Source organism: Ornithorhynchus anatinus, chromosome 5 (genome assembly GCF_004115215.2).
Source record: "Ornithorhynchus anatinus isolate Pmale09 chromosome 5, mOrnAna1.pri.v4, whole genome shotgun sequence".
Lineage (NCBI taxonomy): Eukaryota > Metazoa > Chordata > Mammalia > Monotremata > Ornithorhynchidae > Ornithorhynchus > Ornithorhynchus anatinus.
This window is the reverse complement of record NC_041732.1, coordinates 81,140,832-81,161,885: the sequence shown is the minus strand read 5'-3', so window position 1 is coordinate 81,161,885 and position 21,054 is coordinate 81,140,832. Positions and strand designations below refer to the sequence as shown.

The window sequence follows — 21,054 nt, the reverse complement described above, 5'->3', positions numbered from 1 at the left end:
AGGTCCAGGCACATTGCACAAAGTCCAGGCAAGTTGTATGAGAACCAAGCATGTTGTGGGAGGTCCCGGCTCATTGTGTGAGTTCTAGGTGAGTTGTATATGGTCCGGGTGTGTTATGTGAGATCCAAGCATGTTTTTTGATTTTCCAGGTGTGTTGCACAAGATCCAGGCTTATTGTGCAAGCACCAGTCACGTTGTGTGAGATCCAGGTGTATTGCATATATCCCAAAGATGTTGTACAAGGTCTAAGCATGTTGTATGAGATACAGGCAGGTTGTGTGAGGTCTTGGTGTGTTGCATAAAATCCAGGTGTGTTGTGCCAGGTCTGGGACACTGCTCCTTATGACCCCAGGACAAGTCCTGGAGGTCCTCAAGATAGAGGAGGATTTGGGTTTCTTCCTTCCAATTAAAAATCAGGATGGAGAGCTTCTGTCCCTGGAGGCAACACCTCATAAAAGGGTAATAACTACATAACAGTCGGAACTAATTGCCCTCAACTCAGTGAGCTGGAAGTGACCCAAGATGAAATCTAGTCCTTCCACCTGTCTGTGAGCATGGCTGCACCTAAATTCACCTCAAGAGAGTCGTTGACCTTTTTCTTAAAAAGCTCTAGAAAAAGAACTACACACAGACACACATGCATTGCTTGACCCTATATTTTTCGCTTGGCATGGGCACAATGTCAGCTGACCCGCATCGGGGTCACTCTGGTTAGCAGGGCTCCCTAAGAACATTTTTCAAAGCCAGGACCCTCAATGCCCACTTGAACTCTGACCCCTGTCACAGCCCTGCTCCCTAGCAATGGCCATATCCACCACGCCCATCCCCTGTAGTTACCAGTCACATCTCTGTATAACTCAGTGTTCAGCCACCTTGGCACATTGGTCTCCTGCATAGCTTTCTGTGCCCTCAAAATTCTTTGAAGAACATTAGCTTTCTCAGGGTCCTTCAGGTCTTAAGATTCATTTCCCACCAGCTACTTCCTCCTAAATTGTTGAAATTTGTTTTTCCAAATTCACTGTCCTTTTTTGATATCTCTCTTGCTGCCGGTATGGAGATCTGTAAGAAACATCTCTTACAATGCCCCCTTTACTCTCTTGTTTTTTCACCTTACCCCAGACCCTCTCCACATGCAGCTTGGCCTACTGGAAAGAGCATGGGGCTGGGAGTCAGAGGAAGTGGATTCTAATCCTGGCCCTGCCATATGTCTGCTGTGTGACCTTAGGCAAGTCACTTAACTTCTCTGTGCTTCAGTTACCTCATCTGTAATAAAATGGAGATTGTCTGTAAATCCCATATGGGACAGGAACTGTGACTGACTTGATTACCTTGTATCTACTCCAGCACTGAGAAGAGTGCTTGGCACATAGTAAGCTCTGAACAAATACCACCATTCTTATTGTTACTATTATTATCCTGCTTCCACAGAGGTCCTGGACTCACGCTGCCCATTCAACCTCTAGCTGGTTGTCGGTCACAGAACCACCTAGACCCCCAGCTGTTTGGTAACCAAATGTGTGAGAGGATTCTGAACCAGAGTGAGCTCACCATCCATCACAGCTCTTGCTAACTAACCCTCTGCCCTCCTGGCTGGGCTACAAAGAAGTGATTTTAATTAGTCAGACAGACCAGCTCAATTCTCCCCTTTTTGACTGGAAAGCACAATCCCTTAGGCAAAATGACAGTGGGAAACCCACCTGCTCACACCCCTGACCCTCCACCTCAGTTCCCCAAATTCTTCCTGGTGCCTGGTGGCCTTCTGAGCTTCCACTGGGTTAGTGTTAATAATAATAATGATAAAAGTGGTATTTGTTAAGCACTTACTATCTGTCAGGCCCTGTACTAAATGCTGGGGGGATACAAGCAAATCAGGTTGAACCCAGTCCCTGTCCTGCATTGAGCTCACAGTCTTAATCCCCATTTTTCAGATGAGGTAACTGAGTGAGGCACAGATAAGTGAAGTGTCTTGCCCAAGGCCACACAGCAGACAGTGGCAAAACTGGGATTAGAACCCTTGATCTTCTGAGTCCCAGATTCATTATGCCATGCTGCTTCCTAGGAAGCAGTGGTAGAGAACTAGGGGGAGTGTTCCCTTTACAAATCCAACCTGACTTACTGAAAACAGAGGACCCTTCCAGTTGGCTGCCAATGGACTCTTCGTGGCATTGGATGATGTTTCCCAAGTCTGGAGTCTTTTCCAGAGCTGTTTCCAGACTTCTTTGAATCATTCTAAAATGAGATCCCTCTTTGCCCTGATCTGGCCTCAACAGTAAACCCCCCTTCCTCCCTGGACCTTGAAGATAATTGTTAATGGCTTGGCAATAACTTCAGGCAATTTCTTAAGTTCCCTAGGATATAAATTATTGGGGCCTGTACCCACGTTCAAATCTACAATTTGTTTAAGTAATCTTTAACTAGGCCTTTCTTCATTTTCCTGTGGCTTCCAGCTCCTTATCCCAGTCCAGATCCCAGCTGACCCTCCATAATAAGTCAGCGGTTAAACAAATTCCAAACCCTCTTACCCTCTCTGCTTCTCTTTTGAATTTAGAGAACGTTTTTCTGTTTTTCTTAACACCTCTTTCCTATGGCGTCTCCTTTGGCATTTGTTTCTCTTCAACTCTTGCGTCCCCTGAAAGGCATTTTCTGCTCCATCCAGTGAAGCCCCTTTGCACCGCCTTGTGGAAGCCCCTTCCTGTCCCTGCTCACACCTTGGGACAGCCCACACAACATTCACAAAGGAACCTAACCAAGCCACAGCCCTCCTGGCCTTTCCGATCCAATACAGAATCTCCCTGAAGCCTGAGTGAACTGAGTAGCATCCTGGCCTACCCGTCAACTGCCCTACCATCTCCCTTCCTGGCCTGCTGAGGTATAAAAATTTGGCCCTCTTAAGTGTGTTTTTTTTTGTTTTGTTTTGAGGGGGTTTTTTTTATATTTTCTGAAGTGCTTACTATATGCTAAGCACAAACTAATCAAGCTGAATACAGTCCATGTCCCACATGGGGCTCACAGTCTTAATCCCCATTTTACAGATGAGGTAACAGAGGCCCAGAGAAGTTAAATGACTTGCCTAAGGTCACATGGCATACAAGTGGCAGAACCAAGATTAGAACCCAGGTCCTCTGACTTCCAGTCCTGTGCTCTTTACATTAGGGTGTACTCCTTCCCTGCACTTGCTGTGTGCCAAGCACTGTGCTAAGCCCTGGGGTGGATTTAGTGCAATCAGGTCTGAACAGTCCATGTCCCACATAGGGCTCACAGTCTAAGGTGAGGAAAAACAGGTAGTAACAGATGAAGAAACTGAGACACAGAGAAGTGATTTCCCCAAGGGGAAGCAGCGTGGCTCAGTGGAAAGAGCCCGAGCTTGGGAGTCAGAGGTCATGGGTTCAAATCCTGGTCCTGCCATTTGTCAGCTGTGTGACTGTGGGCAAGTCACTTCACTTCTCTGTGCCTCAGTTCCCTCATCTGTAAAATGGGGATTAAGACTGTGAGCCTCACGTGGGACAACCCGATTGCCCTGTATCTACCCCAGCGCTTAGAATAGTGCTCTGCACATAGTAAGCGCTTAACAAATACCAACATTATTATTAAGGTGTCACAGCAAGCAAGTGGAATAGGCAGAATTAGAACCCAGGTCCCCAACCCTCAGGTCCCTTGCAGGTTCTACTAGGACATGCTTTCCTCATCACCCTAACTCCCCTCAGCCTCTCTTACAATCCTGGTCTTGTTCCATCACCACATACCTGAGGGTCAGCAGGGGTTCTAGGGAGCAGGGTGAGATCACGCACCCCGTTGTCCCTGCTGCTGATGTCGGGTGGGTCTTGGGGAGAGAGAGAGACAGACAGAAAAGTGCCTAAGTCTGCCTCAGGACTTCTAGCTCAGGTGTCTACCTGACAGCTAGCTCAGGTGTCTACCAAGCCGGGCTTGGGAGTCACAGGTCATGAGTTCGAATCCCTGCTCTGCCACTTATCAGCTGTGTGACTGTGGGCAAGTCACTTCACTTCTCTGTGCCTCAGTTACCTCATCTGTAAAATGGGGATTAACTGTGAGCCTCACGTGGGACAACCTGATTCCCCTGTATCTACCCCAGCGCTTAGAACAGTGCTCGGCACATAGTAAGCGCTTAACAAATACCAACATTATTATTATTATCATTATTACGCATCTCATCTCCTAGACTAAAAGCTCCTTGAAGGCAGGGGCCGTGACCTTTTGGATTCAGTCCAGCCAGCCCAAACAGCCTGGTGTTCTGGAATAGCCTGCAGAGGCCAGCCACCAGCTCCAGAGTGCCAAGAATGCCGCCCCCTTCCCAGAAAGTGCCCCCTTTGTTTCCTTTAGGATTAAAGTCATATTCCCATCTGTGTGCAGGACTCAGAGTGCTTGTCAGGTTTACGAGGCTTTTAGAGAGACCACCCTAGCCCCCCCCAACTTTTTATAAGGCCCCAGATAAGGGACGGCTTTACGGGATTAGAGGTTTGTCAGCAGCCTGGCTTTGATGTCTCCACTTGGTTTCTTTCTCTTTTTAAGAATATATGAAAAGGCTGAAAGTCGTTCTCCTCATAGTAAACACACTTTCTCAAATAAAGAAGGCTTTTAGGGACCGGTCTAAAAACACAGTCAAACAAGATTCCTCTTAAAAAAACAAAGTCCCTGAAATGTGTTCTAAACTCTCCCACTCGGAATGGTCAAAGTTCACTCGTTCTCTAAATCTTACCGTGGAAGTGTAATTTTCAACTTTCAATCCCTTAAAAATCAAGAAGGCATTTGACCTTCTTAAGCATTTAGAACAAAAGGGAGAAAAGGCGTAAGAGCTCGTTCTCCCAGGATGCATTCAGGATTGTGCGGGCTGTGGAGGGTGGGAGCGGGTCCTGGGGGGCTAAGGGGGACTTGATGGGTGTGGCTGGAAGAACCTGGTGTGGGCTGGGGGTTCTGGTGGGTGGGTTGACCTTGTATGGAGCTGGGTGACCTATTGGGGGGCTGAGGGACCTGGTGGGGAACTGGAGGAGGGCCTGGAGGGAGGGCGGGGGTGAGAGGATTTGATGGGTGTGGTTAGGAGGAGTTGAAGGGGGGCTGGGGGACTTGATAGGGGTTGGGGGCACCTGGCAAGTGGAGCGGAGGGAACCGGGCATGGGCTGGGGGAGCTGGTGGGGAGGGGTGGGGGGACTTAATGGGTGTGTCTGTGGTGACCTCGTTGGGGGTTGGGGGTCCTGGTTGGTGGGGAGATCTGGTTGGGGGCTCGGAGGACCTGTTGAGGGTCTGGGGGAACCTGGTGGGTGGCATTGGGGGGACTTGGAGGAATTAGACTTCCATCCCCCTCCACTTTTGAACTACTTAGCAGACTGTCCACACAGGGGAAGCTGTAAAAACATCTTCCTGCTAACCAGGTGTGGTGATGGGCTGCCCTGCCTCCAGCAGACAGGATGTGCCTCTGCAGCCCCAGACAGACACCCTACAACCCACCCCCACAACCCCCTTCTACCGCCACCCAGGAGGACATCAGTCCACAAGCCCCCTCTGTTGCTCATTCCAGCCTACTCAGAAATTTATTCCATTGGTCAGTTTAACCCACATCCCTCACACTGCAGGTACCACCCAAGTTAAGTTCTACACAGTGGAACAGATGACTGGCCATCCATCTTTAGGTAACAATCCTTTGGCCACTTGAAGATGGGTATTAAAGCCAAGGCAGGCTTGTTTTCTCTGTACTGGATGACCTTAGCTCCACTAGCCTTTTCTTTGTACCACCAGCTCTCCAGGGTCTTTCATCATCATCATCATCATCATCATTGTATTTGTTAAGCATTTATTATGTGCCAAGCTCTGGAGTAGATACAGGTTCATCAGATTGGACATAGTCCCTGTCCCACGTGGAGCTCACAGTCTAAGCGGGGGGGATGTTTTACATTTGAGAAAACTGAGGCAAAGAGATGTTAAGTGACTTGCTCAAGGTCACACAGCAAGCAATTGGCAGAGCCGGTATTAGAACTCAGGTACTCTGATTCCCAGACCCAAGCTTTTTCCATTAGACCATGCTGGTTGTTTTTTTTTTTATCTCGGTGGCTTTTTCTGGACTCATCTCTGAATTCTCCACCACCTTCAAGTTCTGACTCGCAGGGTTTTTGGATGGGAAGATGCCACCCCGTGGTGATGGTAGCGGTGGGGGCAGGGGGATCTACATATTCTTATTTGGGTTCCAGGACATCCTCTGTCCCTCATGGCTAGCTTGTGGTTCACTCTGACCTCTAGATCCTTCTCTGCTGAATGGCAGCCATATTTCTAGCCATTCTTTCTTGCCAAACCTAACAGCCTCTACTCCATCCTAATCCTCCTCAACCTCTCGGCTCCCATTGACACTACTGGCCACTCCCTTCTCCTGGAAACATTATCCAACCTTGGCTTAACTGGCACTGCCCTCTCCTGCTTCTCCTCTCTGACTGCTCATTATCAGTCTTTATCATGGGCTACTCCTCTGCCTACCACCCCCTAACTCTGGGAGTCCCTCAAGGCCCAGTTCTGGGTCCCCTTCTGTTCTCCATCTATTCCCTCCTTTGGAGAACTTATTCACTCCCAAAGCTTCAACCATCATCTCTGTGTGGATGATTCCCAAATCTCTATCTCCAGCCCTGATCTTTCTCCTTCTCTGCCGTCTTTGATTTTCTCCTGTCTCCAGGACATCTCTGTAGGGATGTCCCACCGACACCTCCAACTTAATGTGTCCAAAAGAGAACTCCTTATCTTCCCACCCGATCCCTCTCCTCCCCAATTTTCTTGTCACTGTAGACAACACCACCATCATCCCTGTCTCACAAGCTCGTAACCTTGGCGTTGTCCTCAACTCATCTCATTCAGTCAACACACGTATTCAATTTGTCACCAAATGCTGTTGTTAAACCTTCATAACTTTGCTAAACTCTCCCCTTTCCTCACCATCCAAACTGCTACCATTTTAATCCAATCACTTATCCTATCCCGCCTTGATTACTGAATCAGCCTCCTTGCTGACCTCCCCGCCTCCTGTCTCCCTCCATTTCAGTCCATACATCACTCTGCTGCCGGGATCATTTTTCTACAGAAATGTTCAGGCCATGTTTCCCCACTCAAGAACCTCTGCATCAAACTGAAACTCCTTACCATGGGCTTTAAAGCACTCAATCATCTTGCCCCCACCTGCCTTACTTCACTGATTTCCTACTACAAACCCAGCCCGCACACTCCTATACTTTAATGCTAACCACTCACTGTACCTCAATCTCATCTGTCTCAATGCTGACCCTTTCCCCATGTCTTGACTCTGGCTAGGAACTCACTCTTCCTCCATATCCGATAGATGAACACTCTTGCAACCTTCAAAGCCTTATTAAAATCACATCTCCTCCAAGAGGTCTTCCCCAACTAAGCCTTCATTTCCTCTTCTCCCACTCCCTTGTGTATCACCCTTGAACTTGGATTTGCAGCCTTTATTTACCTCTCCCCACCTTAAGCCCCCCAACACTTTAGTCCAGATCTGTAATTTATTTGTATTAATATCTGTCTTTCCCTCTAAACTGTAATCTCACTGTGGGCAGGGAACGTGTCTACCAATGCAGTTATTGTATTCTGTCAAGTGCTTAGTGCACACAATAAGTGCTCAATAAATATGATAGATCAATCTTGTGTCTGAGCAATATGGTTTTACCTGTGACTGGCCCTTTACAACTTCAATCTGCTTTGTTCCCCAACCTATCCAAGTCCCTCCCCTCTCACCCTTTCTTCCAAATTCAGCCACTCTCTCCCTGTTCCTCCTTATCGAACTTGCCTTTGGTGTCACCTGAAAATTTTGTGTGTTTTCTGTTTCATTATCCTGCCCTCAGCAAGGCCAGTGAGTTTGTTCTTGAACTCCCAAAATCAAGCCTTTACCTCCTCCTCTCCTCCTCCTCCTCCTCCTCCTCTTCCTTTTCCTTCTTTTCATGCATTAACAAAGATTGCAAGTATGAAAAGTATTGATGCTCTTGCTTGTATAAGAAAATATTGTACTCCTGCATCAGTTGATCGGGGGGATGATTTTTAGTTAATGATGGGATGATAACAAGAGTATTCATTTCTAGGCCTGTTCATTTTAATAATCAGTGATTACTAGCTAAGGTTGGCTACTACCTAAAAGAGGACTAATTAGAATAATGTTTAAGACATGTGGGGACGTTAGAATGGGAGGGAAACATATTTTGGGGTTTTCCTTCTCTTCTTTCTCCTCCCCACTCGCTCCTCCCCCTCCTCCTCTTGCTCCCCTCTCCCTGCTCCTTCTCTTTCCCCTTCCTCCTCTCCCCCCTGCCATCTCCTTCTCTCCTTACTACTCTTCCTCTTCCTCCTCATCCCTGCACCCCCCTCCTCCTCTTCCTTCTCTTCTCAGGAAGAATTCATCCCGCAACAGCGATAACCCAGCAATACATTACTGTGCCCCAAATAATGATTGACTAGCCATTGGCTGAGGGGCAGTCACATGACCATGGGATTTGCAGCCTTTCTCTGCCTTTGTCTGCATCGATCCCACGGCACGTTTTGGAAACGAGGCCTTTTCCTGGGTTCTAATAACAGAGTGTTTCATTTTATAGAGGGGAAAAAAAAATGATTGCCAGTTGGATTGAAAAAAATGCCCCCTGCTGGGAAATTTCTCTCATTCGGTCATTTTCTCAATCAGCTTGGAAAGAATTCCCACTCCCTTCCCCATCCTGGTAGCCTCTGCTCCATCCCGCTGAGGCTACACAAAGAGATGAGAGCTTTTAGGGGTCACCCAACACCCACCTTGGACACTGCCACTCCCTGCCACCTAGGGAGACCGGCTGGGGGCACAGGAGGGGGTCCCAGGACAACAGGGAGTAGTCGGAGGGAATCTGGGGCCAATCAGGAGGCCCCTCAGGAGGCCCGGCCTTGCTACCCCTGTTGACCCCAACACTTCAGGCACCATCACACCAAATGGCGGCAAAAGCTACTAGCCGCAGCCCCCCCCCACACCCGAGCGGCAATAGCCGCACACCAGGGAGTTGCCATTGGGGCCTCCCAGGTTCTAAGAATGATCCCCACCTGCCATGCGGTCTGTTGCGGGCAGACCAGGCCTCCGGAAGAGCTCCTGGTCGGGGCCGTCCTCCCCCCGGTTGGGGTGAGGGGGGGATCCGGGGGAAGGGTTAGAAAGGTGAGCCCCTTCGGGACCAGCGGGCAACATTGTTAAGTCTCACTGAGCTCATTGAGCAGGTCAAAAATTCCAAGCATGTTCTCCCCTGACAGTTAATCATGTCCCCTTTATTAGGGGCCAGGCGTGCCATCGGGGGTTGGGGGGAGGGGGAGAGGAGTAGTGGGGGAGAGGAGGGGGATGCAGGGAAGAGAGGCCTCTCACAGGTGGAGTGATGCAGCCAGATGACTGAAGGCTAAGTGCGGGGGGAAAGTGGGCTCAGAGAAACCTGGGCAGCAGCAGGCTAGACCCAAGTGGGAGGCCTCCTCCCCACCACCCACCTGGGACTGTAAGTGACATTCCCACTTTAGGGGCTTGTGCCCAGGTGGGCATTGTGGCTTGGGGCCTCTGTCCCCAAGATGTGGCACTTAATACAGTGCTTTGCACACAGTAAGCATTCAGTAAATATGATTGAATGAATGAACGTGGGGGGAGCCAGCCTGCCCGCCTCCCCCTCCACCCCAACACACACACACCTGGAATTCCAGGGGGGCAGAGCAGGGTGGGAGAGGCTGGGGCATGCCCATGTTGTGCAGTGTAGGCTCTGGGCCGGGTACCTCACCTGAGGGCCAGTGGCCGCCCTGGTTTCTACCTCCTGCCAGCCCAGAAGCCACATGTGGCCAGCAGGGGGCAGGAGGGGCTTGCCCAATCTCTGAGTCCTGCCAGATGTAGTGAGTGCTCAGGAGAAAAACCATAGCCATGTGGAAAGAACAAGAGCCTGAAATTCATGGGACCTGTGTTCTAATCCTCTCCTTGTCACTCTCCCGCTGTGTGACCATGGCCCAGTCATTGAACTTTTCTCTACGTCTGTTTCCTCAACCGTAAACTGGGATTTCAGTACCTCTTTGCCCTCTTCCTGAGTCTGTGAGCCCCCACCTGATTGTCATGGGTCTAACCCAGAACTTGGCACGTAGGGCTGAACAAACACCACAACTGGGAACTGCTAGTGATTCCTTCGAGTCTGTGGTGTCCTGAGCCTTGTATGCTGTCATGAGTGTGAATGTGTGTGCATATGTGCATGTGGGTGTGTGTGTGAATCCATGGTACAGTGGATTCAGTATAGTCCTCTAGACTGTAAACTCACTGTGGGCAGGGAATGTATCTGTTCATTGTTATGTTGTACTCTCCCAAGTACGCAGTAAGTGCTCAATAAATACGATTGAATAACTGAATGATTGAATCCATAGGCTTCCCCAGACACCTAGATCTCACCTGGAAGCCTAAGGAGAAAATGAACTCTCCCTGTAAGGGTAACCCCCAACCCTCACTAATTGTTGCAGTTGCTGTTTACAGTTGCAGTTGTTGAGGCCCTTTGGATGAAGCCTGGGGCTTGGGCCAGACTCTGGGGTCCCCACCCGCCTCCCGGCCACACCTGCCACTGCCCTGCGAAGACTAGGGTGCCCGCGACCGGGGATCTTTGACAGTCTCTCGCTGAACCCCGGCTGGCCGGGCGAGCTTGGGCTTCCTTCCTTGCACCCTGCCTCCCACGATATGGCCAGAGTGGCAGCAGGGCCCAAGCCTGAAAATGGCCTTAATTGCTGAGCTGGAAAAAGGAATAAGCCTGCAGGCAGATAATTAAAAAGTTCAGAGCTTGATTAATGGGGAGGAAATTGGAGGAATTGGGCCGCCCGCTGGGAGAGCTGGCAATCCCCAAGCCCGCCATGGAGCGTGACCTTTGCGCTCAGCCCCGTGGTGCCTGCTGGGAGCCCAGGCTGGGGAGCGGTGGGCTCTCAGTGTGCTGGCAGAGTCACCAGACCACCCTGAGAGCCTCCTTGAGCTGGGGTCTAGGCCCCGGCCCCGCGGGTCTCTGGGCAAAGCCATTGAGCAGAGGGCAAGGAAATCAGTCAACAGGTAAATAGAGCCAGTGATGAGCAGAGATGTCCAGTGGGCAGGGTCTCCCAGGCCAGCCACAGAGGGAGGACCCAATTACCATGTTGCAATGCTCCATTTCTGGAGAAGAAAGAACCCTGAGGCATAGGCCAGACAGGGAACCCAGGTGTCCAGCGGGTAGGCACGCTTCAATAAGTGGAATCACCCCTGCTTCCTTAGTAGCAGAGCTGCTGCCAGGGCCAGCAAGATTTCTTGGTGATGACCCAGTCAATCAAATAATCATATATATTGAGCACTTACTGTGCATAGAGCACTGTACTAAATACTTGGGGGAATACATCATAACGATGTTGCCATCCCATTGCATCGCAGCATTGCAGCATCATAGAGTCATGGGGCCTAGAGCCTCCCTGCACACCCCCAGAGAGTGGGGATCCTTTTGAAGAAGGCACCTTGTCTGCTTGCAGAGGTCCAGCCATGTCTGAGCCCCCGGGGGGGCCCCAAGTCGCTCCAATATTCAGTCATCTGAACTCACCCTAGATGGCTGGGGCCTGGAGAGCTGAGCTGAGGAGCAGGGAGGGTCACTTGGCAGAAGAATGGACATATCAGACCCCAGCCGCACAAACTGCAGGCCACGCAGTAATAATAATAATGATAATGTTAGTTTTGTTAAGCGCTTACTATGTGCAGAGCACTGTTCTAGGCGCTGGGGTAGATACAGGGTAATCAGGTTGTCCCACGTAGGGCTCACAGTCTTTATCCCCATTTTACAGATGAGGTCACTGAGGCACAGAGAAGTGAAGCGACTTGCCCAGTCACACAGCTGACAAGTAGCAGAGCTGGGATTTGAACCCATGACCTCTGACTCCCAAGCCCGGGCTCTTTCCACTGACCCACGCTGCTTCTCAGTAGAGCCCGGGCCTCTGCACAGCAGAGCCGAGGCCGCTGGGAGCCCCCGGCGGGGGGTGGTCCCGCCTGCCTCGGCCAGCTGGGGAGGGGGTTGACTCTCAGTCTCTCCTTAAAGCTGCAGGAAGAGCGTGGGAGCGAGAGGCAGAATGACCACTGACTGTGAGCTCTGAAATGGGGCCCACGACAGAACACTAGCCAGCGGTCTGTACCCGTGTGCAGCGGAGAAGGGAACAGCCATCTTTCGTTGGTCTTTTCAGCCAATCTTTTTGAAAATAGGCAGCTATCTTCAGGTGATTAGACAAAAGGTGGAGTCCGCAGAAATGTGTGCAGACAGAATCGCGCCGATAGGATAAAGCACAGATAATATAGCAATGCAGATGGTATAGTATGGCATAGATAGTATAGCACTGTAGATGGTATAACACAGTCAGGGTAGCACAGATACTCTAGCACTGCAGATAGTATAACACAGATAGTATAGCACTGCAGATGGTATAATATAGCACAGTCAGTATAGCTCTACAGATGGTATAGCAGAGTCAGTGTAGCACTGCAGATAATAGAGTGTAGTCAGTATAGCACAGATAGTATACCACTGCAGATGGTATAGCACAGAGTAGCGCAGATAGCATAGTATTGCAGATGGTATAGTACAGCCAGTATAGCACAGATTATAATATATAGCAATGCAGATGGTATAACACAGTCAGTATAGCACAGATACTGTCGTGTTGAGGATGATATACCACAATCAGTATAGCAAAGATGCTATAGCACTGCAGGTAGTGTAGGATTTACAAAAATAGTTATTTGCTGTATCTCATTTTCATCTCTTGGGCCCTTTCCCACCACCTGGAACTCCCTCCCTCTTCATATCCGGCAAACCACCGATCGCCTCATTTTCAAAGCCATTCCGAGGTCATGTCTCCTCCAGGAGGCCTTCCTGGATTCATTTCTCATCTTCCCCACTCTTTTATATCCTCTGCAGCCACCTTTGCTCTCCCACACCCCCTAAACAAGCACGTAAGATACCCCAGCTCCCTTGACCCTCATGTACGTATCTTACGTATTCCATTTGTAAGCTCCTAGTGGGTAGGAACTCTGCACATAGTAAGCGCTCGGTACATACCATCGATTAATTGAAATGGATCATTTCATTATTTGATACTTCCCAAGTACCAAGAACAGTGTTGGCCAAGACATGGTGTTCATGTCTATAAATGAATGTATATATCTATAAATGATTTATGTATATTCATGTCTGTTTCTCCCTTGAAACTGTAAGCTCGTTGCAGGCAGGGTATAGGTCTACCAATTCTGTTGTATTGTACTTCGCTCCTCTCTTACAACAGTCTAGCCCACACACTTTGCTCTTCTAATGCTAACCTTCTCACTTTACTTCGATCTTGTGTATCTCGCCGCCGAACTCTCACCTGTGTTCTGCCTCTGGCCTGGATCACCTTCCTTCCAAATATCCAACAGACAATGATTCTCCCCCATTGAAAGCCTTACATCTTCTCCGAGAGGTCTTGCCTGATTCAGCCCTCTTTTCCTTCTCATCAACTCCCTTCTGCATGGCTCTAATTTGCTCCCTTTATTCATCCCCCTCCCAACCCCACAACACTTAAGTACATATCTGTAATTTATAGTAATGTCTGCCTTCCCCTCTAGACTGTAAGCTCATTGTGGGCAAGGAATATATCTGTTATGCCGTTATATCATACTCTCTCAGCTCAGTGTTCTGCACACAGTAAGCGCTCAATAAATACAGCTGACTGTTTAGCACACAAAGTGCTCAATAAATATCACTGATTGATTAGTTGATTGAAGAGGGTTGACTACTACTGTCACCACCGCTTAATGGAAAGAGCACGGGCTCGGGAGTCAGAGGACATGGGTTCTAATCCCGGTTCTGCCACTTGTCTGCTGGGTGACCTTGGGCAAGCCACTTAACTTCTCTGTGCTTCAGTTCCCTCATCTGTAAAATGGGGATTAAGATTGTGAGCCCCACATGAGACAACCTGATTACCTTGTATCTACCCCAGCGCTTCGAACAGTGCTTGGCACATAGTAAGTGCTTAACAAATACTGTAATTATTATTCATATTATTCTTCCTCCTCTTCCTCCTCCTCCTCCTACTTTTCCTCTGTGCTCCTGGCCAGCAAAACTCTATGCAGACACAGGCTTGTGGTGGAAGTTGAATAGCTGAGGCTGAGTTGAAAAGGAAAGAATGCCACCAGCTCAGAGAGTGACTGATTTTTCCCTTTTGCCCTAGAGCATCTTGGCGGTGGAGCTGAAAATGGATGCTCATCTGTCAACGAATCATCTTAATGATGGGTCATTTCAGATTATAATAATAATAATGATAGTAACATATGGTATTTGTTAAGCACTTATTAGGTGCCAGGCACTGTACTAAGTGCTAGGGTAGATACAAGTTAATCAGATTGGACACAGTCCCTATCCCCCATGGGGCTCCCAGTCTCAATCCCCATTTTACAAATGAGGAAACCAAGTCACAGAGAAATAAAGTGACTTCCCTAAGGTCACACAGCAGACAAGTGGCAGAGCCAGGATTAGAACCCATGACCTTCTGACTCCCAGGCCCGTGCTCTGTTTGCTACTCCAGAGAGAGTAGTTCTTCTTGCCACATTCTCTTGCAGCTGAGAAGAGCAACAACAGTCCTTGGAGGGCTCCCGGGTTCTAGGGGAAAGGCATTCTCAGAGCTCTCCAACTGCATTCCCACCCACGTCTCTCACGGCATTCCTGATAGCGGCCCTGGTCACGGGATTGGCTGAGTGCTGACGTGTTTTGGCTGGTCCAGAGAGCAACATGACCACCTCAGGGCTCACCATCTAAAGGGGCGACGTGATATCCATCCCTGTGCACCTGAGTCGGGAGCGGCACCTGTGTCAAAGGCAGGGCCCTGGCAGGGGGCACCGTGGCTCTGGGGAGTGGGGAGGGGCTAAAGGGTCTCTCCCCCTCCCAGAGAGGCGCTCCAGGTTCCAAGGTTTGGGCAGATGTCCACCGTTGCCTTCCGCCACTAGCCTGATGTGTCCCACACAGCCTCCCAGACCCTCGGGCGGGCAAGATCTGCAGCCGGCCACCCTGAGCCCCACTGGGATACTGCCTCCTGGGACAGGCTGACTAGCTTTGGGCTCTAGGCTCCAGCCTCCTCAGCGGGTGACTGACGTGGGTCTCTTCTGTTGCAGGCTGCCCATCGGGAACATTTAAGGCCAATCAAGGTGATGAAGGATGCACCCACTGTCCCATCAACAGCCGCACCACTTCGGAGGGGGCCACCAGCTGCGTCTGCCGCAATGGCTACTACCGGGCCGACCTGGACCCTCTGGACATGCCCTGCACCAGTACGTCCCCCGGGTGATTGGCCCGCAATGACATGGGTTCGGGAAGGGAGATTCCCCTGACCTTTCATTGTGCACATCCCCGACGTGTGGTCCATGACCAAAGATGGGCATGCTCCGAACAGCTGTCCAGAGCAGCAGAATGGGCATGGGGGAGGTGTGTGAGCGGGGAGGATGAGCGGGGAGGATCGGGCGGACCAGGGTGGTGAGGGGACAGGGGTCAGATTCACTTTGTGTGGATCCAGCAGAGAAGTCCCTAATGGGGTCAGGTAAGCGATCAGGAAAAAAAACACTCTCAGTTCAGAGTCTGAGGGTTCAGGGTCCAACCAAAGGCAGGAACAATGACGAGGAAACCTCTTGCTTGTGTAGGCGGCTGGGTCAGGAGAACACACTCTGCTAAGCCCAGTCTAGACAGCTACACAAAATGACTTCAAATCTGCTCCTCAGCCCCTCGCCTGAATGTGGGTATGGGATTTTTTCAAGGACAGACCCCAGAGGGCTGAGGGAGCAGGCAGATGGGCCCCAGGCTGGACGACTGTGGGGCTGGTGGTGCAGGTCCCCGTTTGCAGGTGGGCCCTGGATCAGGAGGAGAAGGTGGGAATGGGGAAGAAGAAAAGAAAGCAGAAGGGGGAGAAGGAGAAGAGGAGGAGCAGGAGTGGGGAGAAAGAAAATAAAGCAGGAGGGGGAGAAGGAGAAGAGGAGGAGCAGAAAAACCTGTCTAGGCTGAAGCCGGGAGGAGAGAGGAAAGATTTTGGGTGGGTGGGGCCCAGAGGACCACCCTCTCCAGCTCTATGGAGAATCCCAGCTCTCATTGAGAGGCACCTGCATTTTCCTTACCTGGAATTCTGCAGAAGTCGGATCATCACTCCGCTCTCCACGCAGGAGCCAATTTCTCCTTGTCCATCTTGGACCTGCCACCCCCGGGATTCCTCACTCCCTGGTCTCCTCACCAGCTCAGGGCCATCATACGTAATAATTAGTACGATTTTTAGAGAAGCAGGATGGCCTAGTGGATAGAGTATTGGCCTGGGAGTCAGAAGGTCATGAGTTCTTATCCCAGTTCTGCCCCTTGTCTGCTGTGTGACCTTGGGCAAATCATTTCTCTGTGCCTCAGTTACCTCATCTGTAAAATGGGGATTAAGACTGTGAGCCCAGCATGAGACAGGGACTGTGACCAACCCAGTTTGCTTGTATTCCCCTACAGTGCTCAGTACAGTGCCCAGCACATAGTAAGCACTTAATAAATGCCATAGTTATTATGGTGATTATTATGGTGATCAATAATAATGGTGCTATTTATTCAACACTTACTATGTGCCAAGCACTGTATTAACCACTGGCGTAGATTCAAGATAATCAAGAGGGACACAGTCTAAGTGGGAGGGAGAAGAGGCATTGAATCCCCATTTTCCAGATGAGGAAACTGAGGCATCCAGAAGTAAGTGACTTGCCCAGGGTCACACAACAGGCTAACGTTGAAGCCAGGGTTAGAACCTGGACTCCCAGTCCCAGGTTCCTTCCACGTGATTGTGTCTTTGTCCTGGGGACAGGTTGCTGCCAAAGGAGGGAGCATGTCCTCTCCAGGCTCCTGGCAGGCTAATGGACTGCCTCACCGCACCCCGACCCATGAGTGACTGACCAATTCTTCCACCCCTTTGCAGCCATCCCCTCTGCCCCGCAGACGGTCATCTCCAGCGTCAACGAGACATCCCTGATGCTAGAGTGGACCCCGCCGCGGGACGCGGGGGGCCGAGAGGACCTGGTTTACAACATCATCTGCAAGAGCTGCGGGTCAGGGAGGGGGGCCTGCACCCGCTGCGGGGACAACGTGCAGTTTGCCCCGCGACAGCTGGGCCTGACCGAACCCCGCGTCTACATCAGTGACCTCTTGGCCCACACCCAGTACACCTTCGAGGTCCAGGCCGTCAACGGCGTCACCGACCAGAGCCCCTTCTCGCCCCAGTTCGCCTCTGTGAACATCACCACTAACCAAGCTGGTGAGGCGGGTTGAGGGGAGGTGGGATGTGGGGAGACGGGATAGGGGAGAGGATGCCGGGATTGTGGGGAGGAGCCTGGAAGGGAAGGAGGCTGCCCCAGCTGGGCCGCCTGGAGTCTGGCACTGGGGAGTGGAGGGGCTGTTCCCAGGATGCCACTTCAAGTCTTAGTGCTCAAACTCAGTGGGGGTCAGGGGTCATCACCACCCTTTTTGCGATGGCCTGGCCCCCTGGAGTGGTTTCGGACCCTCCACCTGGTCCCAGAGACCATGGATTGAATAGTGGTTAGAGCACGGGCCTGGGAGTCAGAAAGTCATGAGTTCTAATCCCAGTTCTGTCCCTTGTCTTCTGTGTGACCTTGGGCAAGTCACTTCACTTCTCTATGGCTTAGTTTCCTCATCTATAAAATGGGGATAGAGACAGTGAACCCCATGTGGGACAGACTGTGTCCAACTCGATTTGCTTGTATCTACCCCAGTGCTTAGTACAGTGCTCGGCACATGGTGAGTGCATACCATCATATGATGTGTACATATCTATAATTCTATTTATTTATATTGATGCCTGTTTATTTATTTTGATGTCTGTCTCCTCCCCCTCTAGACTGTAAGCGCGGTGTGGGCAGGTATTGTCTCCCTTTATTGTTGAACTGTACTTCCCAAGTGCTTAGTACAGTGCTCTGCACACAGTAAGTGCTCAATAAATACAATTGAATGAATGAATCATACCATTATTATTCCTTCTATCAATCAATCAGTCATATTTATTGAGTTCTTACTGCGTGCAGAGCACTGTACTAAGTGATTGGGAGAGTACAGTATGACTTGAGAGATTGTTATATCCCCAGATTCTCCCACTCACAGCCAGGCGGATGAAACCAGTAGGAAAGTGAGGGGGCAGGGAGGGAAGGCTGGGGGGAGGTGGGTGTGCATAGTGGAAAATCCACTGAGCGTGGCCCTGGGAGGACTGCAGTTCTCCTAGCCTTTATTGCCACACCCTTGTGCCAGGAGGAAATGAGGGCACTGGCAGTCCCTGATCCCACCCACACACTTTGAGAAAGTCTGGCCCTGGCCGACCCAGGGGAGGTGAATAGCAGCGGAGAGAAGATTGCCTTTCAGTCAGAAGTAGGCCGGTCAACCAGAGGCAGGCTGGTCTGTCGGAAGCAGGCCAGTTGGACAGAGGCAGACTGTTCAGTCAAGCCCGGTCAGAGGCGGACTGGTCAGTCGGGAGTAGGCCAGTTATTCATTCAGACAGGAAACCATCTCTCTCTGCACTCAGGAGTGACATATGGGAAAAGGCGGACTCCAGGTGATAGGAACACCGTCCAAGAGGGAGGGCCAGGGTGGCATCAGAGTTCCAAACACGCATGTCAATACATCAGTCGATCAATCAGTGGTATTTATCAAATGCTTATTGTGTCCAGAGAACTGTACTAAGCACTTGGGAAAGTACAGTATAGTAGAATTCGTTCACATGGTCCCTGCCCATGAGGAGGCCACAGTTTAAAGGGGTAAACGGACATTCAAATAATTACATATAGAGGATGTAGTAGAGTATAAGGGTACTTACATAAGTGCTGGGGTGAGTATCAAATATTAAGGAGTAGGCAGCCAAATGCGGAGGTGGTGCGGGGTGGGGGCGGGGGTGGGGTATGGCGGTTAGGAGAAATTAGGATTTAATTGGGGAAAGACTCTCGGAGAAGATGTGATTTTAGGGTGGCTTTGATGATTGGGAAAATGGTGGACTGTTGGATATGAAGGGGGAAGGAGTTCCAAGTTTGAGGGAGGATAATAATGTTGGTATTTGTTAAGCGCTTACTATGTGCAGAGCACTGTTCTAAGCGCTGGGGTAGATACAGGGTAATCAGGATGTCCCACGTGAGGCTCACAGTTAATCCCCATTTTACAAATGAGGTAACTGAGACACAGAGAAGTGAAGTGACTTGCCCACAGTCACACAGCCGACAAGTGGCAGATCCGGGAGTCAAACTCATGACCTCTGACTCCGAAGCCCAGGCTCTTTCCACTGAGCCACACTGCTTCCCAAGGGGTTGGCAGCGAGACAGATAATACTGAGGTACAGTCAGTGTGAGAGGAGCAAAGTGTGTGAGTTGGATTGTAATCAATCAATCAATCATATTTATTGAGCACTTCCTATGTGCAGAGCACTGTACTAAGCACTTGGGAGAGTACAATATAACAGAATTAGCAGGAATGTTCCCTGCTCATAACAAGGAGATTCCTGAGGCAAGGTAGAAGGGAGATTGAGTGCCTTACAGTAATGGTAATCAATCAACTGATCCATGATATTTGTTGAGCACTTACTGCATGCAGACCACTGTACTAAATGCTTTTATTTTACTAAATGCTTGGAAGAGTGCAATATAACAGGGTTTGTAGATATGTTTCCTACCCACAGTGAGGTGCGAGGTGGGAATGGACCAGAGAGCATAACTTCCTGCTATCTATCCAGGGTGTCCCACCTTCCAGGAGCTTTGCTGGGGAGGGGGCTCCACTGGGATCCTGGCTATTCTGGGCTTGGGACCCTGCTGGAGGTTGCTAGGCTGCCGGGTGATTCCCTGCTGATAAGTACAATTTCCAGAGGGTGTACAGTGGAGGGGGGAAGAGAGGGAGTGTTTTTCAGGGTGTCGGGTTGTCTGTGTGAATTTCAGGATTTGTGCTTGGGGTGGGGGTGGGGGGTTTGTGCAGATGAGTCTGTGGGAGATTTTGAACACCTTGTGGTATCATGTAAGGACTCCAGAGGCTTCACTGTGGCTTTTTAGTGGCGATCTGACAGTCTTCCACAAAGTTAGTCACAAAGTGTTTTATAAACTGTTTAATGCTCCGATTTCGCACCCAGCAATTAAGAAACGCAGTTGATACATTAAAGCATCAGCTGTGAATTATTTCCCCCTTTCCAGCCGAAGTGTTAGAGCCACCTGAAGGCCCGGCTGTGTGTGTGCGGCTAGACTCCAGCTCCCCCTGCAGGGTCCTTAATAATAATGTTGGTATTTGTTAAGCGCTTACTATGTGCCGAGCACTGTTCTAAGCGCTGGGGTAGACAAAGGGGAATCAGGTTGTCCCACGTGGGGCTCACAGTCTTAATCCCCATTTTACAGATGAGGTAACTGAGGCACAGAGAAGTTAAGTGACTTGCCCAAAGTCACACAGCTGATAAGTGGCCGAGCTGGGATTCGAACCCATGACCTCTGACTCCAAAGCCCAGACTCTTTCCATTGAGCCACGGGTCCTTCCTTGTCCTCGTCTCCCAGCCAGCCACAGGGACTCTTCCCCAAGGGCTCTGGGTGTTGGAGGTTCCCTCGTGGGCAGGGATACTCACAATCAATCACACTCTTTCCCTTACCCGAAAGAACGGGTGATGCCGACTGCTGTGGCTGCTCACTGGCGTTCCCCAGCCCCAGTCCTAGCCCTGGGTTCCAGCCCCCCCAGCCCCTTCCCCTGCTCTGACTCCGGCCCCCCCCCACCCCAACCGTCTTAATAATTCCCCTACAATCAGGGCTCTGGAGCCTTTGCTAACCTACGGTGCTGCCCATCACAGAAGCTAAGGAGAGCCAGGAGAAAATCCCAGTGCTTCCCTGGGAGGGATGGAGAGAAGGGTTCTAATCCCAGCTCTGCCACTTGTCTGCTGCGAGGCCTTGAGCAAATTACTTCACTTCTCTGGGCCTCGGTTACCCCATCTGGAAAATGGGGAGTAAGACCGTGAGCCCCATGTGAGACAGGAACTGCATCCAAC

At 50.4% G+C, this 21,054-nt stretch overlaps 1 protein-coding gene across 2 annotated transcripts in view; it reads left to right on the top strand.

The window, feature by feature from the left end:
• Positions 1-21,054, top strand: part of EPHB2 (EPH receptor B2) — a 295,337-nt gene that overhangs the window by 227,155 nt on the left and 47,128 nt on the right. For both annotated transcript variants that reach the window (XM_029066358.2, XM_029066357.2), the window contains exons 4-5: positions 15,155-15,310; positions 16,969-17,304. In XM_029066358.2, coding sequence (XP_028922191.1) covers positions 15,155-15,310; positions 16,969-17,304 — 492 coding nt within the window. The remainder of the gene's footprint in view (positions 1-15,154; positions 15,311-16,968; positions 17,305-21,054) is intronic.